General features: G+C 41.3%; 1 protein-coding gene across 1 annotated transcript in view; it reads right to left on the bottom strand.

Annotated features, from left to right (window-relative positions):
* The window catches only part of DUS4L (dihydrouridine synthase 4 like), a 38,688-nt gene that overhangs the window by 7,024 nt on the left and 11,603 nt on the right, over positions 1-20,061 (bottom strand). Inside the window, exons 6-10 of the mRNA XM_062638293.1 lie at positions 17,909-18,011; positions 14,369-14,469; positions 12,877-13,027; positions 6,890-7,025; positions 4,062-4,173 (exon numbers count right to left, since the gene is read on the bottom strand). Coding sequence (XP_062494277.1) covers positions 4,062-4,173; positions 6,890-7,025; positions 12,877-13,027; positions 14,369-14,469; positions 17,909-18,011 — 603 coding nt within the window. The remainder of the gene's footprint in view (positions 1-4,061; positions 4,174-6,889; positions 7,026-12,876; positions 13,028-14,368; positions 14,470-17,908; positions 18,012-20,061) is intronic.

The raw sequence follows: 20,061 nt of genomic DNA, 5'->3' as shown, positions 1-20,061 counted from the left end.
CCTGCCCAAAGGGTACCATAACAAACTGACATTTCACACTTCAGCATTTCCACAGTGTGGGATCTATGAGCAAGAAAAGGAAGTTAATGCACCAGAAGTCCCACTCCTGTCCCCAACCTAAGCACTTCTGTGAGAACAGCTGCGTTATGAAACTTCCCTCAGACTCTGACCTCATGCCCAGTTGCAGATAGTTTGTTTCATTGTAGCTTTTTGCATAATTTTCAAAACTATCAAAATGAAACAGTATCATAGCATCTCCTTTCCCCAGAAAATCCCTTTAGGTCTGAGACCAGCAGCCAAACTGGGAGCCTTTAATTATGTGAATCAAATATGTCTAACCGTGTAGCAGGAGAAACATTCTCACATCTGCACTGGGTTCTCTCACGAGTATGTAATAAATATTTACAGGTATCAATGAGATGTTTTTCTTAACATACAAGTGTATCAATAAAATACCATCTCAGAAGATTTCTGAACAGTCATGTTATTACATGTCCAGGTATGCTAAAAATGGATTTAGGCTCTGAGAGTGCTAGCCCCACTGCTGGGTGCCTAAAAACCCCCCAAGTGTGTGGGACTGCAATAAAGTAGTGAAGAACCAGCCCTCTTTCCTTCACTTCAACAATAAAGCAAAAAAGGGCATCAAGCGGGATAGGAAAGTCAAGTCTGAAAACAAATTCCGCAGAAATCTTTGTCCCTCATTTCCAACCTTTTCTCAGATTTTTGTAATTTCACTACTCAGTCTTTTGTCCTGTATTTTCATTCTTCTTCCTATTTGTCCAGAGCATACTGGATGGCAAAATGTCATCTTAAATTTGGGCTTCATGGTTAAGTAGACCAAAAAAAAAAAAAAAAAAGAAAAAAAGAAATCAGGTAAACTGTGTTTCCTGGAAAGGTAGAAAGCTGAAAAACTAGAGTTGAGTCTCCTGAAAGTCTGCAATAATCACTGTCTACACTGCGATTTCAGAAAAAGGACACATACAGTATTTTCTCTGTTAGAAGTTGTAAATATTTCAGTTCTTACAGAAAAACTGGATCTCCCCTGAAGCCACAGCACTTATCTGACACTAAACTGAGGTTTTTTAAATATGAAGCAGACTTACAGTTAGGAGGCAGACTTACATTTCAGCTCCTAGGTGCCACTGTTGAGTTAAGCCACCTTTCAACATGTGGGGTGATAGGTGATCTATTACTTTATACTACTATATATACTACTTTATACTACTATAAAGTAATAGATCACCTATCACCCCACATAAGTAGCACAACAAATGTGCCAGACCAGCAATGCATATTTGAATTAAAACTGTTCTGTGAAAAACATTATACTTGTTTTTCATCCAAGAAAACAAAAAAACAAACAAAAAAACAAAACTCAAAACCCCCAAAAACCAAAACCCCAAGCCCCAAACAAACAACAACAAAATCTGAACTTACAACTCTTACTGGTACTGTAGCTGGAAAAAAAGACACCCCCCCAAAACCCAAACCAGTAAAGTCTTCCCTTTCACACTAGTTTTGCCTCGTTTCATGACAAAAGGTTACACTCCCTACACTCTTCATTCCCTTTCCTCTCAAAATATAACCCCAAAATTTCATGGACTGGACTTTGTGGACACAAAGGTTCCTTTAGTTATGCGAGCTCAGCAGCATGAAGCCACTTGTTAAAAAGAGGTAAAACAAGCTTTTCAATCTCAACCTTGATTTTGTGCAATACATTACTAACACTTAGCGCGCGTGAAACTCAACATTCACATGTTTGGCTGCAGAAGTTTAATAAAAACAACTGTAAATTTGATTCACATTAAATCTCTAACACTCCTCAGAAAACTGTGTCTATACACATTGTCATTACCAAGATAGACATACCTTAACACCATCTAGCTGACTATGGCAATCAATGTAACCATGTTTTTTTCTGTTTTGGCAATGAGGGGGATGGCTTCAGAGAAAGGGTTGTAAATATTTTCCTATTCATTCCTCTCCCCCTTAACAAAAGACCCAAGCATGCCTTAATTTATACATCTTTAGGATGGACAACAGCCCACAGGAAAAATGCAGCTGTAGCAGCATGTGGTAAATCTATTTATTCCTTAGCTTTCTCTAGCATTCCTGACTGAAAAGCTTACATTATATTAGTGTTACATACCACCAGTTAGTTTAAATAAAACATATGCATTTAAGTTTTTCATTGATCCTGTCACTTCAAAGGCAGTCTTCCCCCTCTTTCTTTAAGAAAACAGCAGGAAGGGGAAAACTCACAATCAAACCTGCCTGAGAATGTGAACTAATGAGACTCTATTTAAAAGATTCTTGTTGCTTCAATCCCAGCTGAAAATAGCTATTCTACAGTTCTTGCTTGTCTTTGCAGTGGACACTGAAAAATGATTTGTGAAATATTTGTTGTTATTCTTACAGCTTTGTAGCACTGCCATGAAATATGAAAGCAGGACTGTGTTTTGATGATAACATGCTATCTGGTACCATGAAAATCTGTATTTTGTTATAGTCTGAACATCTGATTAATGCTTACAAGGTCACTGGCAGTGTTATCTTACAAACACTGATTTCAGATGAGCAGGTGTTGTAAGTATCACAGACCTTGACAGATCCCAATAAAACAGAACCAAACAGGTAAAATCTGCTTCTATCTCAGTCTGGGTTGCCTAGAAAGCAGTTTTGACAACCTAAACCTTAAACACGGAAGCTGCTAACAAAAGTATTATGTTACAAATTCCGATGCATGTTTCCTCATAGACAAAAAAAAAAAAGAAAAAGGGTGGATGTGTTAAAAAAGAAGCAGCTAACACCTCTAACACCTCTGCTGGAGATATATTGATTTGGAATACTACTCAAGGATTTTACTTTTACCTGACTGAAATCCCACTTTATAGAAAAAAACCTCACCCACATTTTATACAGGGAGAGTAGCTTATGTGTGAAAGATCAAGCTGATGCCTATTATATTTAACCATGCCAAGCGCAAGTTCCTATGCCTGGATCGGAGGCACAGCTACAGGCTAGGCAGAGAAGAGATTCAGACCAGCCCTGTGGAAAAGGACTTGGGGATGTTGGTCAATGAGAAAATGAACATGAGCCAGCAGTGTGTGCTTGCAGCCCAGAAAGCTAACTGTGTCTTGGGCTGCATCAAAAGGAGTGTGAGCAGCAGGTCAAAGGAGGTGATCCTGCCCCTCTACTCTGCTCTCATGAGACCTCACTTGGAGTATTGTGTGCAGTTCTGGTGTCCTCAGCATAAAAAAGACATGGAACTGTTGGAACAAGTCCAGAGGAGGACTGTGAGGATGATCAGGGGATTGGAGCACCGCCCGTATGAAGATGGGCTGAGAAAGCTGGAGCTGTTCAGCCTGGAGAAGAGAAGGCTGTGTGGAGACCTCATAGCAGCCTTCCAGTATCTGAAGGGGGGCTACAAGGATGCTGGGAAAGGACTCTTCATTAGGGACTGTAGTGATAGGACAAGGGGTAATGGGTTAAAACTTAAACAGGGAAAGTTTAGACTGGATATAAGGAAGTTCTTTCCTGTTAGGTTGGTGAGGCACTGGAATGGGCTGCCCCAGGAAGTTGTGAATGCTCCACCCCTGGCAGTGTTCAAGGCCAGGTTGGACAGAGCCTTGGGTGACATGGTTTAGTGTGAGGTGCCCCTGCCCATGGTAGGGGGGTTGGAACTAGATGATCTTAAGGTCCTTTCCAACCCTACCTATTCTATGATTCTATGAATTGCAACCTGCAATTGATTCCATATCCTGGTCATGTCACTGATGAAGACAAGTCAACACCATTTAAATATATCAGTTCAATTTGTTAATAATTACTATTTAACCAAGGTGTTCAAATTACAGTGTACACATTTTCAGAATGAAAACATTTACTAAAATACAGGGATGGCAATTGTGTGTTTTTCCAGTTCCCACTCAAATGTGAAGAAACCTCAAGTGCTCTGTAAACTGATGGAGTTAATTAATACTATACCTGGAAAAATTTTTGACATCCAGTGTTAAAATCAGCTTTTTCTTAATTGCAAAGAAATCCTAACCAATACTTACCATTTGATGTCTTCTGTAACTCTGCTTTCAGAAGTTCAACTTCCTTCCTCAACTTTTCATTAGTTGCCTCTGTTAACTCTTTCTTTGCACCATTTCCTTTTTCACTCAAGCCCTATTAAGAACAACAATTGCTATAGTTAATTTCGCTTTCATTAGTCTGACATTAATGCCAAAAAAAACAGAGAACATCCACCTTGATCTTGCAAAGTGACAGGTTCTATCAAATGCCAACATGACACAGGCAGGTACTCAGTCATTGGAGACTGGGGGAGGATGGAGGGGAAGAATGCTCAATGCTTTAAGTTGATACTAATGGCATACTTGTAGTAGTATGGCATTATCTCCTCTCTAAGAGTTAAACCATGTCAGAGTACTTTGTATCTCTGCACCAAGCCCACAACTTCTGTTCAGGTTATAAATGGCTTTTTCAGAAAACATACACTTGGACTGCAAGTGACAGAACACTGCCGTGTTTACCTGCAATTTGCTCTAACAGTTTATTTTGATTTAAATCATGTAATACCTCACAAATCCGCCCTCATAGGTTTGCAGCGACTTCTTCAATCTTCAGAATGCCTCAATTCACCAAAATTCAAAAAAACCTCAAACAAACAAACAAAAAAAACAAACAAAAAAAACAAACCCCCCAGAAACACCCCAAACCCCAAAATGAACTAGTGAAGGACTCAGGAAGAGCCCTATAAGAACTAGGCACAACAGCAGTATACTTCCTGTACTCTGAAAATGTTGGCTCTACTATACTTACATATGCTTTTATCATTAAGGCAATTACTACTGATGACTTATATGCTAAGAATTAGACCCCATAATTAGACACTTTGCTCATATAGCTTCCTCTATTACCCAACCAAGCATCATCTGTTACAAAAAATAGCAAAAGAAGTTGTAAATGCTTAACAGGAAAAAGAAAAGTAGAACTGAGATGAACAGCTGTTTGTTAGCTGATGATATCAGAGGTTACTAGGTACAGGTGGGAGCAGAAAGGGAAAGATTAGGAGGAAGGAAAAGAAATGTTTACAAAGACTGGTAAACAATCCAAAGAAAAAGCTTAAGAAAAATTTCCAGAAGCTATTTAACTAAAGAGCAGAGATTGCATTTGACTGTTGGTAACAAAAGCATAGTCAATTTGTAATGAGATTAGCCTTAATGTAATGAAATCAGCCTTAATTGTAATGAAATTTGCGTTATTTACTTTGTGACCACCTTTTCCCTATTAATACACTCATAGTTATTTCTAAAAACATTTATCTTAAGTTCTGTTCTCTATGGAATCTCTGAACAGGAGACAGTGCATGCATAGCACACTAAACTTACAGTATTTATACTTACATCCAGTACCCTATATGCAATTGCTCTTGCCTCTTTGGTGCTGGAATGAAATGCTTGCAAATGAACAGAAATGCAGAGGCCAAGCCACAAAGGAACCTAAGTCATAGTATCTCTATAAAGTTAAAATAAACCAATTCTGAACACTTTGCAACTCCAGTGCAATAGAGAGCTGCAACAGCTACCACTGTTTTTGCAAACCATGCAATCAAACACACAAATAGAAACAGACAGGAATACAGTTTCCAGTTTCTGGCTATCACTTACAAGCAGCTAAAGAGAATGTGTTGCTAAGAGAATGTGAGAGCAGAACAAAAAGAGGACCTTTGGACAAATCCCAACAGCGGGGAGGGTGAAGTACCAGTATGCAGAAAAGAGATAAATTCCATGGCTGAGGGAGGGAGTCTGAATCATTTTGATAAAATACCAAATCCCCAAATTTTGTAATCATTTCATACTTGGGAAATAGCTAACACACACTCTTGCAATCCTTGTTTTACAGCACCTCTCAACTGGATTTTCTTTTTGCATCCCTTCTAGTGCTTTTTGTCCAGAATCTGTTCTCTTTTTCTGAAGATTTATTACAGTGCTGGTAACCATAAACACTGCTCCAGACAAACAAGAAGGAAACCTGTACACACCTGCAGTGAATTTTGTTTTAACAATGTACTAGACTGAAGATTGCTGTAAAAGTCATCATAACCTGGGTATCTGCAACCTAGCTTATGGTTCAGTCTGTTCCAACAGAAGTCAAACTAACCAGTTTCAAGAGATTTCACACATTTATTATCTTTGCTGACTTCCCTTCCTGCGCAAAACCACAACAGACAAATGGTAATTTTCTTTACTGTTCTCATAAAAATAACGTATCTTTGGTTCACTGGTAGTTCTTTGAAGTCAGGAATTGTTGGTAACTTCCTGATTAATACTACTTCAGTGCCTTACTGAGAAAGGAAGGCATCAGGAAATTGGCTGACCCACCCTAAGAACAGTTGCAAGAATCCAAACCACAGTAAATACAAAAAGACCAATTTTACAAGTTGGAAAAGACATCTCAGGACTGGAACAAAAAATCGTATTTAGAAGCAGCAGCCAGCAGAAGAACAGCTATATTGTAGGCTTTTCTGTACAGGACTGCTATAGCCCTGACCTAGACAGCCAACTGTTGAGAATAAAATGAACAAAATTAGTGTCTCCCTTCACTTTGTTTTGCTTTAATTCAGAGAGATATTTTAAAAATATATTACTGTTTTAATGAAATTTGTACTGGGAAGAGAGAAGTTCATTTGGTTTCCTTTGTTAATAAAATACAACTGAAATCCATATTTGGTATTCTGCATTACATATTGTAAAAACATTGTTTTTCCTTTTGCACCAGAAAGAAAGAAATGAACACACATTATTCAGTTGCAAACCATCCTCATACATTTTGTACTAGACACCTGCTGTATAAGAAAATAACCAAAAAAGCTCAAAGATACCTCCTGTGGCCTTTCAATCTTGGCCAGGTATTTTTTGGCTGCTTCAGTAGCATCGTTCACTTGCATTTCCAGAGCTGCATGAGATGCCATCTCTTTTGCCAGCTGATTAAGAAGGGTAATAGTACGTCTCAATACACTGGTGAAGAAACACAGTGAACACAGCACAGTAATTCACAGCACAGTAATTCACAGCACAAATCAAAACCAAACAAAACTGCCACCCGTTTTCTTTCTCTGTGAAAACAAAACTATAAAAGGACTGTTTAAGCACACAAAGAGAAACATTCAGGCTCATCAATGACAAATATCAGCAAAATAGACTGAAAATATTTTCATCCATAAAAAAAAAACAACAAAAAAACCAACTCATTTTTACCAGATGCAGAACCTCCCTCCTCCCAAAAATCCACAGCCACTGAAGGTTCAGAGACCCGTTTGCTTAAAGGCTGACATGCTCTTACATAACCATCCTTTTAAAGATGATGGATCTCTGAATACAAGACCCAAGCAACACATTACGGTAAGGAGTACAATGCAAAAAACAACCCCCCCAACCCAAATAACCACCCTGCAACTTTATAACAGGCCTTACAATAATAAAATTAGCAACATGAGCATATTAATCTTCAAAGTACTCTGTCAATACCATATAAATCATAACATGCATCAATGTCAGCACTCGTATAGCACTTCAAATCTAAGCTTTGCAAATACCTCGTTTGATTAGATCTAGGGATTGCCTCTTTGCATTGCTACTTTCATTATTCACCTTGGAGTCTTTCAAAGCAGCATATTGCTGAATCAAGTAAAGGCCAAAGCAACACTGAATTAATTCCTGTACTATAACTATGCAGCTGCTCTTCAAAAGATATTTGAAAATCCAAGTAATTGGCTTTTTCTAACTGAAAACATATTAATAGAACTTTTGGCTTTCAAGGTAAGCCCTCCCTGCCCAGCTTTTTCATTGAAAGCTCCTATTCTTTTTTTGGTTTTAATAAAAAAGTTAAGGTCCCCATGTCACTACTTTTCTACGGGTTAGCATGTTTCACTACTGCTTAGTGATTTACAGATTCAGCAGCTGGGAGTCAGTAAAATTTCATTAATAAAACAGAATCACAGCATCATGTAGGTTGAAAGGGGCTTCCAAAGGTCATCACATTCAAGCTCCTGCCCAAAGAAGGGACAAGCTGAGAAGACTGCTCAGAGGCTTGTCTAGTTGAGTTCCCACTGTCTTAAATGATGGGTATTCCACCATCTTTCATGGTCCTTGTTCCAGTGTTTGACTGTTCTCAATAGCAGAAGTACTTTTTACCACAAGTTGGAATTTCTCAGGTTCCTGGTCTGTTGCCTCTTGTCATTCCTGTGTGAACCTACTGAGAAGAACTAGCTCCATCTTCTCTACATCTTACCACTAGACAGCCATACAAGGCAATAGATGTCTCCTTCAATGTCTCTCTTTCTGGCTGAGGCCAAGCTCCCTCATCCTCTCCTCATAGGTCATATGTTTCAGCCCCAACTCTCAGTACCCCGCTGCAATAATCCAGTGTTTTGGGAAGTCAAAACCAGACACAGTCCTGCAGCACCTTATGTGCCAAATACAAGGGAACAACCACTTCTCTTGACCTGCTGACTACACCCTTGCTATTAAAGCTCAATACATGATTGACTGTCTGCCAGGATCTCCAGATCCTTTTCTACAAAGTTGCTTTCTACCCAGTCAGCCAGCCTGGGTGCTGTACATGATCATTTTATAAGATGTTAGAGTTTGCATTTGCCTTTGTTGAAGTTAAGATTTCTGGCAGCACACTTCTCCAACTTGTCTAGCTCCTTCTGAATAGCAGCCCTGCCCTTCAAGGTATCAACCACTGATCTGGTAGTCTGCAGCTTGCTGAGAGCACCTTCAGTCCCATCATCCATGTTGTTGATAATGACATAAACAGTACTGAACCCAGTACCAATCCTTGAGGTACACTAGCTGAAATTTGCATTATTACCATACTTTGAGCCCAAAGGCCCAGGAAATTTTCCATCCATTTCTTTCTCCACTTCTCCAGCCCATATTCCTCCACAGCTAGGCTATCAGGATACCACAACAGACTACGTCAAAGGTCTTGCTAAAGGCACACAACATCCACTGCTCTGCCCTTTATCCATATACCCAGTCACCTCATTGCAGAAAGCAACAGGGATGATCAGGTATGATCCATCCCTCAGTAAATCTATGTTGGCTGTTTCAAGTCACTGTATCTTTCATGTCCCTGAAAGTGGCTCTGAGTAAGATTTGCTCCATCATCTACCGAGGGAGGCGAGGCTGATTACCCTCTAGTTCTCTATATTCTCCTTTCCTAGTTTTTGTCTTTCTTGAAGACAGCTGTAATGGTTTGCCTTCTTGCAATCACCAGGACCTTCCCCTTGATCATCACAATCTGTCAAAGCTTAGAGTACAGCCTTGCAATGACATTCACCGATTCCCACTGCCTGCACTGTGATGCATTCCCAACCTAGAATGCCGTGAACTTGTATACACCCAATCTGCTTAAGTACTCCCTAGCTGCATCTTCTGCTACTGTGGGTAACGTTGCATACCCCACCAACTCTCCTAGAACGCTCAGAGAATTGGCAGGTCAAACAGCAGACCTTACTAACAAGAAACAACATAATGTAAGGTTGGTAATGAGACACTCTATGTCTCACTCTTCTCCATACCCTTTGTCCTTTGGTCCCCTGCCTCAGTGAGCAGGGGACCATGTTTTCTTTAGCTTCCCTTTTGTTTTCAGTCCTTCTTATCCCTCTCTGGTTCAGCACGGGGTAAGGGCCAGACAAAACTTGGCAGGCTCTCCAGGACATCAAGTCAGATTAGCAGACAGGTGCCTCTGTCCTACCCAGTAAACAGTCTCTGGTAACCATGACACTCCTCTGTCCAAACAGTTCGGTGGATGAAGTCTCAGCTGGTCCCAATACCTCCAAATGATAGGAGGCAATTTTTCTTGTCTGTATGCAGGGTTCTGCAACTGCTGAACCACACAGAGAAAACAGCTTTTGTTGTGTTGCCAGAATGACAAGCTTCCAGCCTCCTCCATTTTGGAAAACTCCTTCTCTCACTTCTGGAATTCTCCTATTGGCTGATACGCTAAAATGAACCAAAATTGACCAAAAGAATGAACTATAGGTATCCAAGTACCCACTCACATCTACATGTTGTTTCAACTTGGCTGGGCAATTATAGTAGCAGTATAGAATAAAGCAACCGAAGGAACACTCTTCCCCCTTTTCTCTGACAGATATTATACTTTTGGATGGAAAAGCAAAATAGCTCTACTAAGAAAAGTCCTTTGGTATAGCCATTAATATACGAATATTTGTTTCTTCTAAATCTTGGTGAAAGGCTAGTATCCAATAAAGGGCTTAAGCCTTCTGGAGCAGAGATTTTATCCAAAAAAAAAAACCAAAACACTAAAAAAAAACATTTCTATTATGGCCACCTGACAAGTTTTCTTCCTTGAAAGCCAAATGAGAGTAGGATCCTGGGGGACCAGCTTCCAACTCCTGTGTAGGACACAATCCAGCTATTCCTCTTTTCGAGCAGAGATCACAAACAGATTTGTGCATATTTACTTAACCATTCTGAAGGAAGCCAGAGAACATGATGCATTCCTATCACTGTTGTGCAAAGCCACAAACACCTTTGTTTTTTGAAAGTTTCCCTGCTTAAGTTTTATATGAATTTTTTCTTGACACTTTCCTTACTAACAGTAAAGAAATTCTTCCTTATACACAATCTAAACTTTCCCTGTTTCAGTTTTAACCCATTGCCCCTTGTCCTATCACTACAGTCCCTAATGAAGAGTCCCTTCCCAGCATCCTTGTAGGCCCTCTCCAGATACTGGAAGGCTGCTATGAGGTCTCCACACAGCCTTCTCTTCTCCAGGCTGAACAGCCTCAACTTTCTCAGCCTGTCTTCATACGGGAGGTGCTCCAGTCCCCTGATCATCCTCGTGGCCCTCCTCTGCACTTGTTCCAACAGTTCCATGTCCTTTTTATGTTGAGGACACCAGAACTGCACACAATACTCCAAGTGAGGTCTCATGAGAGCAGAGTAGAGGGGCAGGATTGCCTCCTTCAACCTGCTGCTCACACTCCTTTTGATGCAGCCCAGGATACAGTTGTCTTTCTGGGCTGCAAGCGCACACCTAAAGCCGGCTCATGTTCAGTTTCTCATCGACAAACACCCCCAAGTCCTTAGCCACAGGGCTGCTCTGAATCTCTTCTCTGCCCAACCTGTAGCTGTGCCTGGGATTGCTCCAACCCAGGTGTAGGACCTTGCACTTGGCATGGTTAAACTTCATGAGGTTGGCATCAGCCCACCTCACAAGCGTGTTAAGGTCCCTCTGGATGGCGTTCCTTCTCTCCAGTGTATCAACCGAACCACACAACTTAGTGTCATCGGCAAACTTGCTGAGGGTGCACTCAATCCCACTGCCCATGTCAGCAACAAAGATGTTGAACAAGACCGGTCCCAACACCGATCCCTGAGGGACACCACTCGTTACTGGTCTCCAGCCGGACATTGACTATAACTCTTTGCGTGCAGCCATCCAGCCAGTTCTTTATCCACCGAGTGGTCCACCTATCAAATTGATGTCTCTCCTATTTAGAGACAAGGATGTCATGTGGGACAGTGTCGAACGCCTTGCAGAAGTCACCAAGCACCTTGTTGTTTTTCATGTGCCTAAGCATGCCTTCCAGGAGAATCTACTCTGAGATTTTGCCAGGCACAGAGATGAGACTGACTGGTCTGTAGTTCCCTTGGTCATCTATTTTCCCCTTCTTGAAAATGGGGGCTATATTTCCCTTTTTCCAGTTGTCAGGAACTTCACCTGACTGCCATGATTTTTCAAATGTGATGGACAGTGGCTTAGCAACTTCATTTGCCAGCTGCTTCAGGACCTGCGGATGGATTTCATCAGGTCCCATGGACTTGTGCACATTCAAGTTCTTAAGATGGTCTCGAAACAGATCCTCTCCTACAGTGGGCCTAGGGTCTTCATTCTCACAGTCCCTGCATCTGCCTTCCAAGACTTGGGTGGTGTGGTCAGAGCATTTGCCAGTGAAGAGAGAGGCAAAGAAGTCATTAAGAACCCCAGCCTTTTCCAAATCCAGGGTAGCCAGTTCTCCTGATAGCTTCCAGAGGGGGCCACGTTGTCCCGAGTCTGTCTTTTATTTGCAATGTAACTACAGAATCCCTTCCTGTTATCTTTCAAATCCCTAGCCAAGTTTAATTCTAACTGGGCCAAATGTCTGTTTCCATTCATTCACATTAGTGAGCGAATAGTGCCCAATTAGTTCATGGGCTCCTTGCCCAACTGAGAACTGCAGGCTGTGGTGGCTATTGTGAAGATTCACAGGTAGCCCTGACTGCTCTTGCTGCCTGATACAGAGCTATCCTTTCTGTTACCCTGTTTTATTAGCTGTATTTAAACATCCTGAAAGGGATACTGCAATTAAGATCATGATATCGTAGCAAGCAGCTGTCAGAAAGCACTTGATCTGAAATAATATCTGAAACTTTCCTCAGAAGCTGCAACATTATCCTGCAGTTCCTAACTTCAAGCTTTAGACAAAGTGGTTTAAGTCAGACTCAAGCTTTGCTTCCTAACTCGCAACACATTAAGATTAGTTAAACACTTTTTAGTTTGAGGGGTTTTTATCCCAGTTTTCCACGATCAAAACAAACTTCTGCAAAATACATGTTTTCTCAAGCATTCAAAATGTTTCTTTCCATGTGTTGCTCACATATTCTTCCAATCTTTAAACATTTGTAAATATCATTTTCCCTGCGCTTACATGCCTCATAGCCAATCTGCTCACACTTAATTCTTTAATCTCTTGAAACTTATCTTCCAATCATTTTTTATAGTTGCATTACTTTGTGCAATAGTTTCTTTAAGAAACATACTATGTAGAAATCAGAAAAATGCTATACTTACAGCCAAAGAAACAAGGAAAAACCTGAGAGATAGAGGTTTCTTTGGGATCGGAAGAGTTTCATCTGAATATGATCAAAGACACTGGAATTGACATTTGCAGCCTTTTCATTCACATGAACTGCTGAGTACTTCTTGACTTCCCTAACAGCATCTGCAAACAAAAACAATTTGTTCTTATTTGCATCTGTGGGTATGATAAAGACATAGTACTGGAAATACATATTTGGACTTTCTGCTCGGCAAACAGGCGCAAGACAAATAATAACATCACTTATGTTACCCATACATTTTAAAGATAGTTCTTAATAAACGACTATAGCAATATAAGACATTTCCACAGATAATGCTAAACCCTTTCCCAAACCATGCTTTAACAGTCATTTCCAACACTTGCACCCAGCCACCAGGGATCAGGCCAAAGCAACATACTCTACAAATGTTACCAGAGACCCTGCAGTCTCAAAACGTTACTGTTGATAATTGAATTAAAATCCAGTCAGTGGACAAACAGTGAAAAAACAGAAAGGAAAAAGAACAGATGCCTTCTGAAGTACTTACCTCATACGGAATTTAGATAGGCATGTATTTTAGTAATGACAGAAGTGCCTATGCTTGAATCACAGAGGGAAAAAATTATTTCTAACATCCATCCAAATAGGAATACTATAGTAACAGTGTTGAACACGAACATTAAAAAGGGGATAACCTACACCTCAGCTTTCTTTCATCTGCCTTTCATCCATCTCTCAGTTTCCTTTCACCTGTCATGTACTCCCGATAGTTCTGCAGAAGGGCCAATACACTGCCAACATTTTTGAAAGGACAAAATAATTAGGACTTACATCCATATAAAACCAAAACCCATTTATAAGTTCCTATTACAACCTATAAATGTAGCCATCATATACACAATTAAGGCAAACAATACCTAAAATCTCTTCTTATACATCAACAAAAATATACATTTCATGACACATCATCAGTTCTTACAGCATATGGTCATCATTCAAGCTCCAGATCCACTAAAGCTTTACTCCTACTTGATAGGCTTCATCATCTACTTGTAACAAATGTAGTCAACAGCTGTTTTGTAGCTGTGCTAAGCAAAAGTAGTCAAATAGCCCAGGGCTTTGATATATTTCTCTGGTGTTCTATTTCAATAGCAACCAAGAGAAAGAGTGCCATCTACTGCATACTGCACAGCTCAGCCAATTCTGGTTCTCAAACATTTCAAGTTCATGTACTTGTGTGAGAAAGGGAAACCAAGCAGCAACCTAGACCAAGCCCCATTTTCCCTCCTCAGTCACTACTACATTACTATTGCATTTGGACTCCGAACATTACGCAGTGTAAGCCCTCTCCTCCTCCATTCTACTGCAGAGCTATGAAACAAATCAGATGATTTAGAGTACAACTCTTTCAATTAATCTACTGCAATGGACTCCATATACCATTTCCCTCACCCTCCATTAAGAAATTATTGAACACTTACCAAGAAACAAGACGATCAGTAAAACTATTATTGTAAGGAACATCTTGTTCCAAAAAACTGCCACTTTGCTCCATAGAGAAATCGTAAAAATCTTCTGCCATCTGTAAAATAGCATTGTGTTATTCAAGAATTAAGCATTAGAAAAAAAGGCATAACAACCTCACAGAACAGAGCTTTATTATTGATACGAGACTTACGTAAGGTCTCTAAAAAGCTGCTTTAATTGCAACATAATTTAGGTATACATAACTTTTCCAACAATCCAACTTGCTTGTCTCCTTTTTGTTTGTTGTCAATACAAGCAAAGACAGTTGGCTCAACTTGAAAACTTCTTGCATGAGAGCAGGTACTCTCCAGGTGTGTTTTATTTTAGCTTTTACTTTGGCTAGCTTACTTTGTGTTCAGTCCTGAACACAAACTCAGTACAATAAATTCAGGGGTGGGGTAAAGATATAAAACCCATTCCAACAATTTATTTCTATCCACTTACACCCCTTGTTGCCAAACAAAATAAAAACCCTTCACAAATTAAGATAATCTCTACCATCCTTCTTCAGAAAGCTTATTTTTTTTACACTGATGAGTCTGCATAATTAGAAAGTTACACAGATTATTATTACATTCTATCTTGCAAATGATAACAAAAGGACAACTCATGTTTATGTTTTGTCAAGGGTTAAAACCTCTTTCAAGAGCATACATTTGTTGGCTAGAGAAGCAACTTCAGAGGCCCACTGGTGGTAAAGACCATTTTGTTGTTGTTTACACAACTGCCTATTCAATATTTTTGCATGGAGAGGTCTGCAAAAATTCACACTTGAGAGTACAAAAAAAGCATGTGATGTGCTCAAATGAACTGAAACTCACAGAGACACCAACAGAACACCCGCTTGTCCTTTGCTGCAGGTTAGAACCACTGCTACTGTACAAGTGAAGTAATACCTAATTATGCCACTGGGGGTAAAACACACACCTGCTAGTCACCATCTGATTATTTTAGGTAAAATTTCCAACTTTTGTTAAGAGTATTTACATTTTCAGAGACTGTTAAAATTCATCCTTCAACAAAGCAGTTTCTAACCTACTGTGAACTTACATTAGACCATTGCATCATCTCCAATGTTTCCTTCTGGTTCTGCACCAGAAAGTGTTTAGCACTGTATGCTCAAAAACCCCATTTAAATCTTTTGGTATCATCTGAATTCTTTATAGCAGACAGCCATGGTTTGTGTCAACAAAAAAGCATACTTCAATTAAGCTAAGCTACAACTCAAAGAAAGCTAACCTGCTAACTCTTCAAACATGTAATTCTCCAAGTTTCATACCAATCTCCACTTAAGAAGTGATCTTCTAAGGTATAATCTTAGGCCAACTACAGAGCCAAGCTATATTCAGGCTAAAACAGAAAATCTTTAACGCAAAGTCTTCCTATGTTACATTTTTACACTTATTTTTCCTCAAGTGTGGGCATTCATTTTACTAACACTCCCATTTCCTTTTGGTGACAGAAGACACATAGATGTAATCTTCCAAATTACAATAGTGGCCACAACTAAAGATGTGCTGCATCTGGCACTACAGTTCTGTCTTTTTGCTTACTTGCATCTTTCTATTGTCAATTTACTTATTCCCCAGGAACGTAAAAGCTCGTTAGCAAATTCAGAACTGAGTTTAACACTCAAAAAATGTGCAGGCACAAAGGAGGCAAACAATCTGTTTGAAGACTGACAAACAAATAAATCAAAACTTCAGAGAACAGCAGCTTCATGTCTGTCTTTAATAGTGCATGTTTCTGCCACTGACAGAACCAGCTTCCAGATCACTAAGAACTGTTGTCCTCTGGCACTGTCAGAGCAGCCAAATCTAATCTGTAACCACACAAGTTTCCTGCAACAGTTTTATTAAGAAGATAATTGCACATGCCACAAAGGATTTCTCTCTTTCAGAAACCACTGTTCAAAGAGCTGAATGCTATAAACCAAGCACAAAAATCTATCCTTTGTATATAATTACAAGCACCATGTTTAGTGTTTGAATAGATTTTGGTACACTTCAGGTTATGAATTTGCTTTTCACAGACATAGATTAGATTCAAGCCCTGTTTATATCACAAGTGAAGCCAATATTCCCAATATACTCTGCATGTGTCATCAGCCTGCAGAAATTCTTGCGGCTTGTTGCCTCACATAAGCCATTAATAATCTGATGATTACAACTCCCAAAATACTTCTTGCTTTTTACATACAGTTGCACTTTTGATTAGGAAACAACAGAAAATACCAGAACTCAATAAGCTATGTTGAAATGCTGAGGCCTTTCCAAGCCAGTTTGTAAAAACTAAAGGTTAGTTTAGAATTTAGAACAGTTTCAAATTCTAAAGTTGAGGAAACATGACTAATCATTGGTATTGGCTGTGGAGGATCCAATCATTTAGACTCTACTACACATTTACGCAGTTAAATTCAGACTCTCTACACAGCAAGGCTTTGTTCCAGGTTTTGTTCCTGAAGGTATTACAGTAAAAGCTACGTTTTTCATCCTAATATGAATTTAAGTTTAAAAATGCAGAAAGCAACGGTATAATGGTTTTTACACAACACAAAGTGGATTTTTTTTTTTTGAAAAAAAAAGCTTTAAGGTTTCATTTTTTTTTGTGGTTTTGTTTGTTTTTTAAGACTTAATAATCTTCTGGAAAGAAATCATAATCATTTCTCTTGCTTCTTGCAGAGAGGCTAGCTTTATTTCCCATACAGAAATAAAAGTAACATTACCAAATTTGAAGAGCTACTTACAGGAAACAAGGTAACACAGTAAGCCAGGCCTTTTATACGATAAGAGTAATTAACACATCTTGTTTCTTTCCCTTACTAAGAGCATTTATTTTACAAGAATGATTATTTTTCTTGGTGTTTGTGTCATGTTCCACAGATGTTATCTTATTAAGCTACATAAAAACTCACAGAGGCCTTTATTTCAGTATTTCTGAAGCTTTTGCATCAAGCTGAAGTCCACATTTTTTAAAAAAAGTGATAACAGGTTTCCTACAGCCCTTACACACGCTATGCGGATAGCTTTGAATATCAGATGTCTCTTATCTCTTCAGCAACCACACTGCCTAGCATATACCACAAGGCTGCAGAGCTGCTCCTCACAAACTTGACAAACAACTCCTAGAAAAGCCTCGCTGTACCCTCATTTCTTGCTGAGCTCACAGCAAGGGAAGCCAGATGTCCTGTATGCTGGCTGCTCCAAAAACCCCAAAGAGGTCCCACTTGCTGATGCAAGCAATGGGGCTCATGCTGGGCACCCTGGCTGCTGTTGGGATGAATCAGCAGTGTATAAAAAACAAACAACACTCTTCAAAAGAGGCTTATGGCGCTTGAGACTCCAGATACTCAAGTCTCAAACAGTATTCTTTCAGCTCAGGTCACAACTAGTTTAAGACGCAACAAAGCTCCGTGTTTATAACAACAAAAGCGTAAAACAGACCCAAGCCGATGAGAAGACAGAGCTGGGGTTGCCATCACACTTAAGTCCTACCTCAGAGGAGAAATAAACGGCAGGCACAGCACCAGGATCACTCCTATTTCACCGTACAGGAAGGTGGCAACTGCCGTCCACTGGAAAGTCATGGTCCCGAGGCCTGCGGATGAAGAGGCGGCTCAGGCGGCATCTGACACCCGGCCGCCGGCAGCTCCTCCGCGCCCCAGCTGCCTCGCGCTGGGCCAGGAGTTTCAAAGGGAAACATCTCAATCTAACTTAGCCGCAGGCTGTGCGGGTGTGTGCCCGTCCCTGCACCGACTGCCCGTCCTGAAACAGCCCCCGCGGCAGAGCTCCTCCGCCTGCCAGGGAGCTGGGATTCTCATTGCTACCACCACCGTCGCCGGCGCAGCCCCGCGCGAAGAGACTGCAGTCCCGCCTGTGCTGCAGGCCGACGGCTCCCTCCCACCGCGCCCGTTCCCCCCTGCAGAGCCGCGGAGGCAAGGTCTGGCCCGCCCCAGGCCCATACCGTTCCCCCTCACGGCAGCCCGGACTTCGCAACCACCTCAGCGCCGGCGCCCGGCTGAGCCTGACGCAGACGAATCGCTAAGCGGCGGGAAGCGGAGCCTCCCCCAGCCGAGCGGGCCGGGGCTACCAAAGAGTGGGCTGGACCTTCCCGCCCGCGCTGTCGGGCGGAAGCAGTGCCCGGAGGATGTGGGTCGGACCGGGACTGAGTGACACAGCGCCCCGAGAGGCAGGGCTGGGCGGGGCGAGGCGAGGGCCACGGCCCGGGGCGGGGCGGAGGGGGCCACCTCCTACCTGAGGAAGGTGCTGGCGAGTTGTTTGCCCGTCGCCCCGAAGGCCGTCCTCGGGGGGCTGACCCCCGGCTGCCCGCGCTCTGGTAGGGCCCGAAGCAAGACATGGACCAATGACCGAGTCTGACTGACTTTATTGAGGACCACGCCTCTGTTGGAAAATGCAGGGATCCCCACGTTGAGAAAAGTTAAATACGGTTTTCACACTGAGGGAATGGTTGTAAGCGTTTTACTCTGGTGTCTTGCTGCAATCATCCCACTGCTCAGTGACTTGAGCTTATTCGATCAGGGACTTCAGCTCAGCTTGTTATTTCTGAAGTTCAACTGAAGTACTGTGTATGCCTGTCTGTCCATTCCCCCCCCCCCCCGTATTACAATATTATAATGTATTAAGATCCCATAAATCTGTTTTCTCCAGGAAAATGAGTCCCATACGCATAAAGACACCATAAGTAACAACCAAACAGCAGTCTCCAATGCTGTCAAACAGGCATGTTTGGACCTCATGAATAAACCAGTATTAATTCAGAAAATCCTGTTCTATCCCACTGTCCTGTGTGGTGATTTTCAGCAGCACAGCGAGGCTCTAAGCACATTATTTCCATAGCTTGTTACCTATTTTCTCATTTCTTGACCATCTCTTTTGCTACCTTTGGAACTCCTGTTCTTTGCCCCTGTATAACCCTTCCCTAATCACTTTTCATTGTTATTCCTAGGTCTGCTGTATCTGTACCCACACTCAGTATTTCTGATACCATTATTTGGGCAGTCTTGGCCTCATGTGCCGTTACTGAGGTACTGATACAGTTACCGGGCACTCTTGGCCCTGTGAGTTTCTAGTTCTGAATGGACCCACAAAACTACTCCAGTAGATAGGAGGTCAGTTTCTGTTGTTCAGTTGTTGTCTAATTAGTCCTTAACCTCTGCTGAAATCCAGCCATGCCTCCCAGAGCTATCTGCAGCTTTTACCAGCTGCTCACACTGCTGCATGTCACATCTGGCAGTTCCACGTGTCATTCATATCCAGTGTTCTGTGCAATCAGAAGTTAGCACAGGCCAGGGCCCACCCAGCAGCTTACTTGACTGCCAGCTGTCCTAACAGATCCTGATGTGCTGCAGGTGGAAGAGGTTACTTGCCTAGCCTGGCATCACCAGCCCTCTCGACACAACTACTTGCTTTTGGGAATGCTGTCCCGATTAATTTCCATCAAAATGAGACAGATTAAATGCCGTTAACAGTCGTTCTTTGTTACTTTAATCCATTGGAGCTGACACGGGGTAGGAAGTTCTTGCATAAGCAGTTTTGAGCAGAACTGTTTGCAGCTGCTCACAATCTGAAATTGTTTACACGAAAATTTCACAGGTCTGTGGCCTGGGGATGGAGCCAGTGTATTAACA

The sequence above is a fragment of the Pezoporus occidentalis genome, unplaced genomic scaffold (assembly GCF_034315485.1).
Source record: "Pezoporus occidentalis ecotype Australia unplaced genomic scaffold, CSIRO_AGI_Poc_V1 ctg56, whole genome shotgun sequence".
Classification (NCBI taxonomy): Eukaryota; Metazoa; Chordata; class Aves; order Psittaciformes; family Psittacidae; genus Pezoporus; species Pezoporus occidentalis.
The sequence above is the reverse complement of the archived record's forward strand: the minus strand, read 5'-3'. Positions and strand labels throughout refer to the sequence as shown.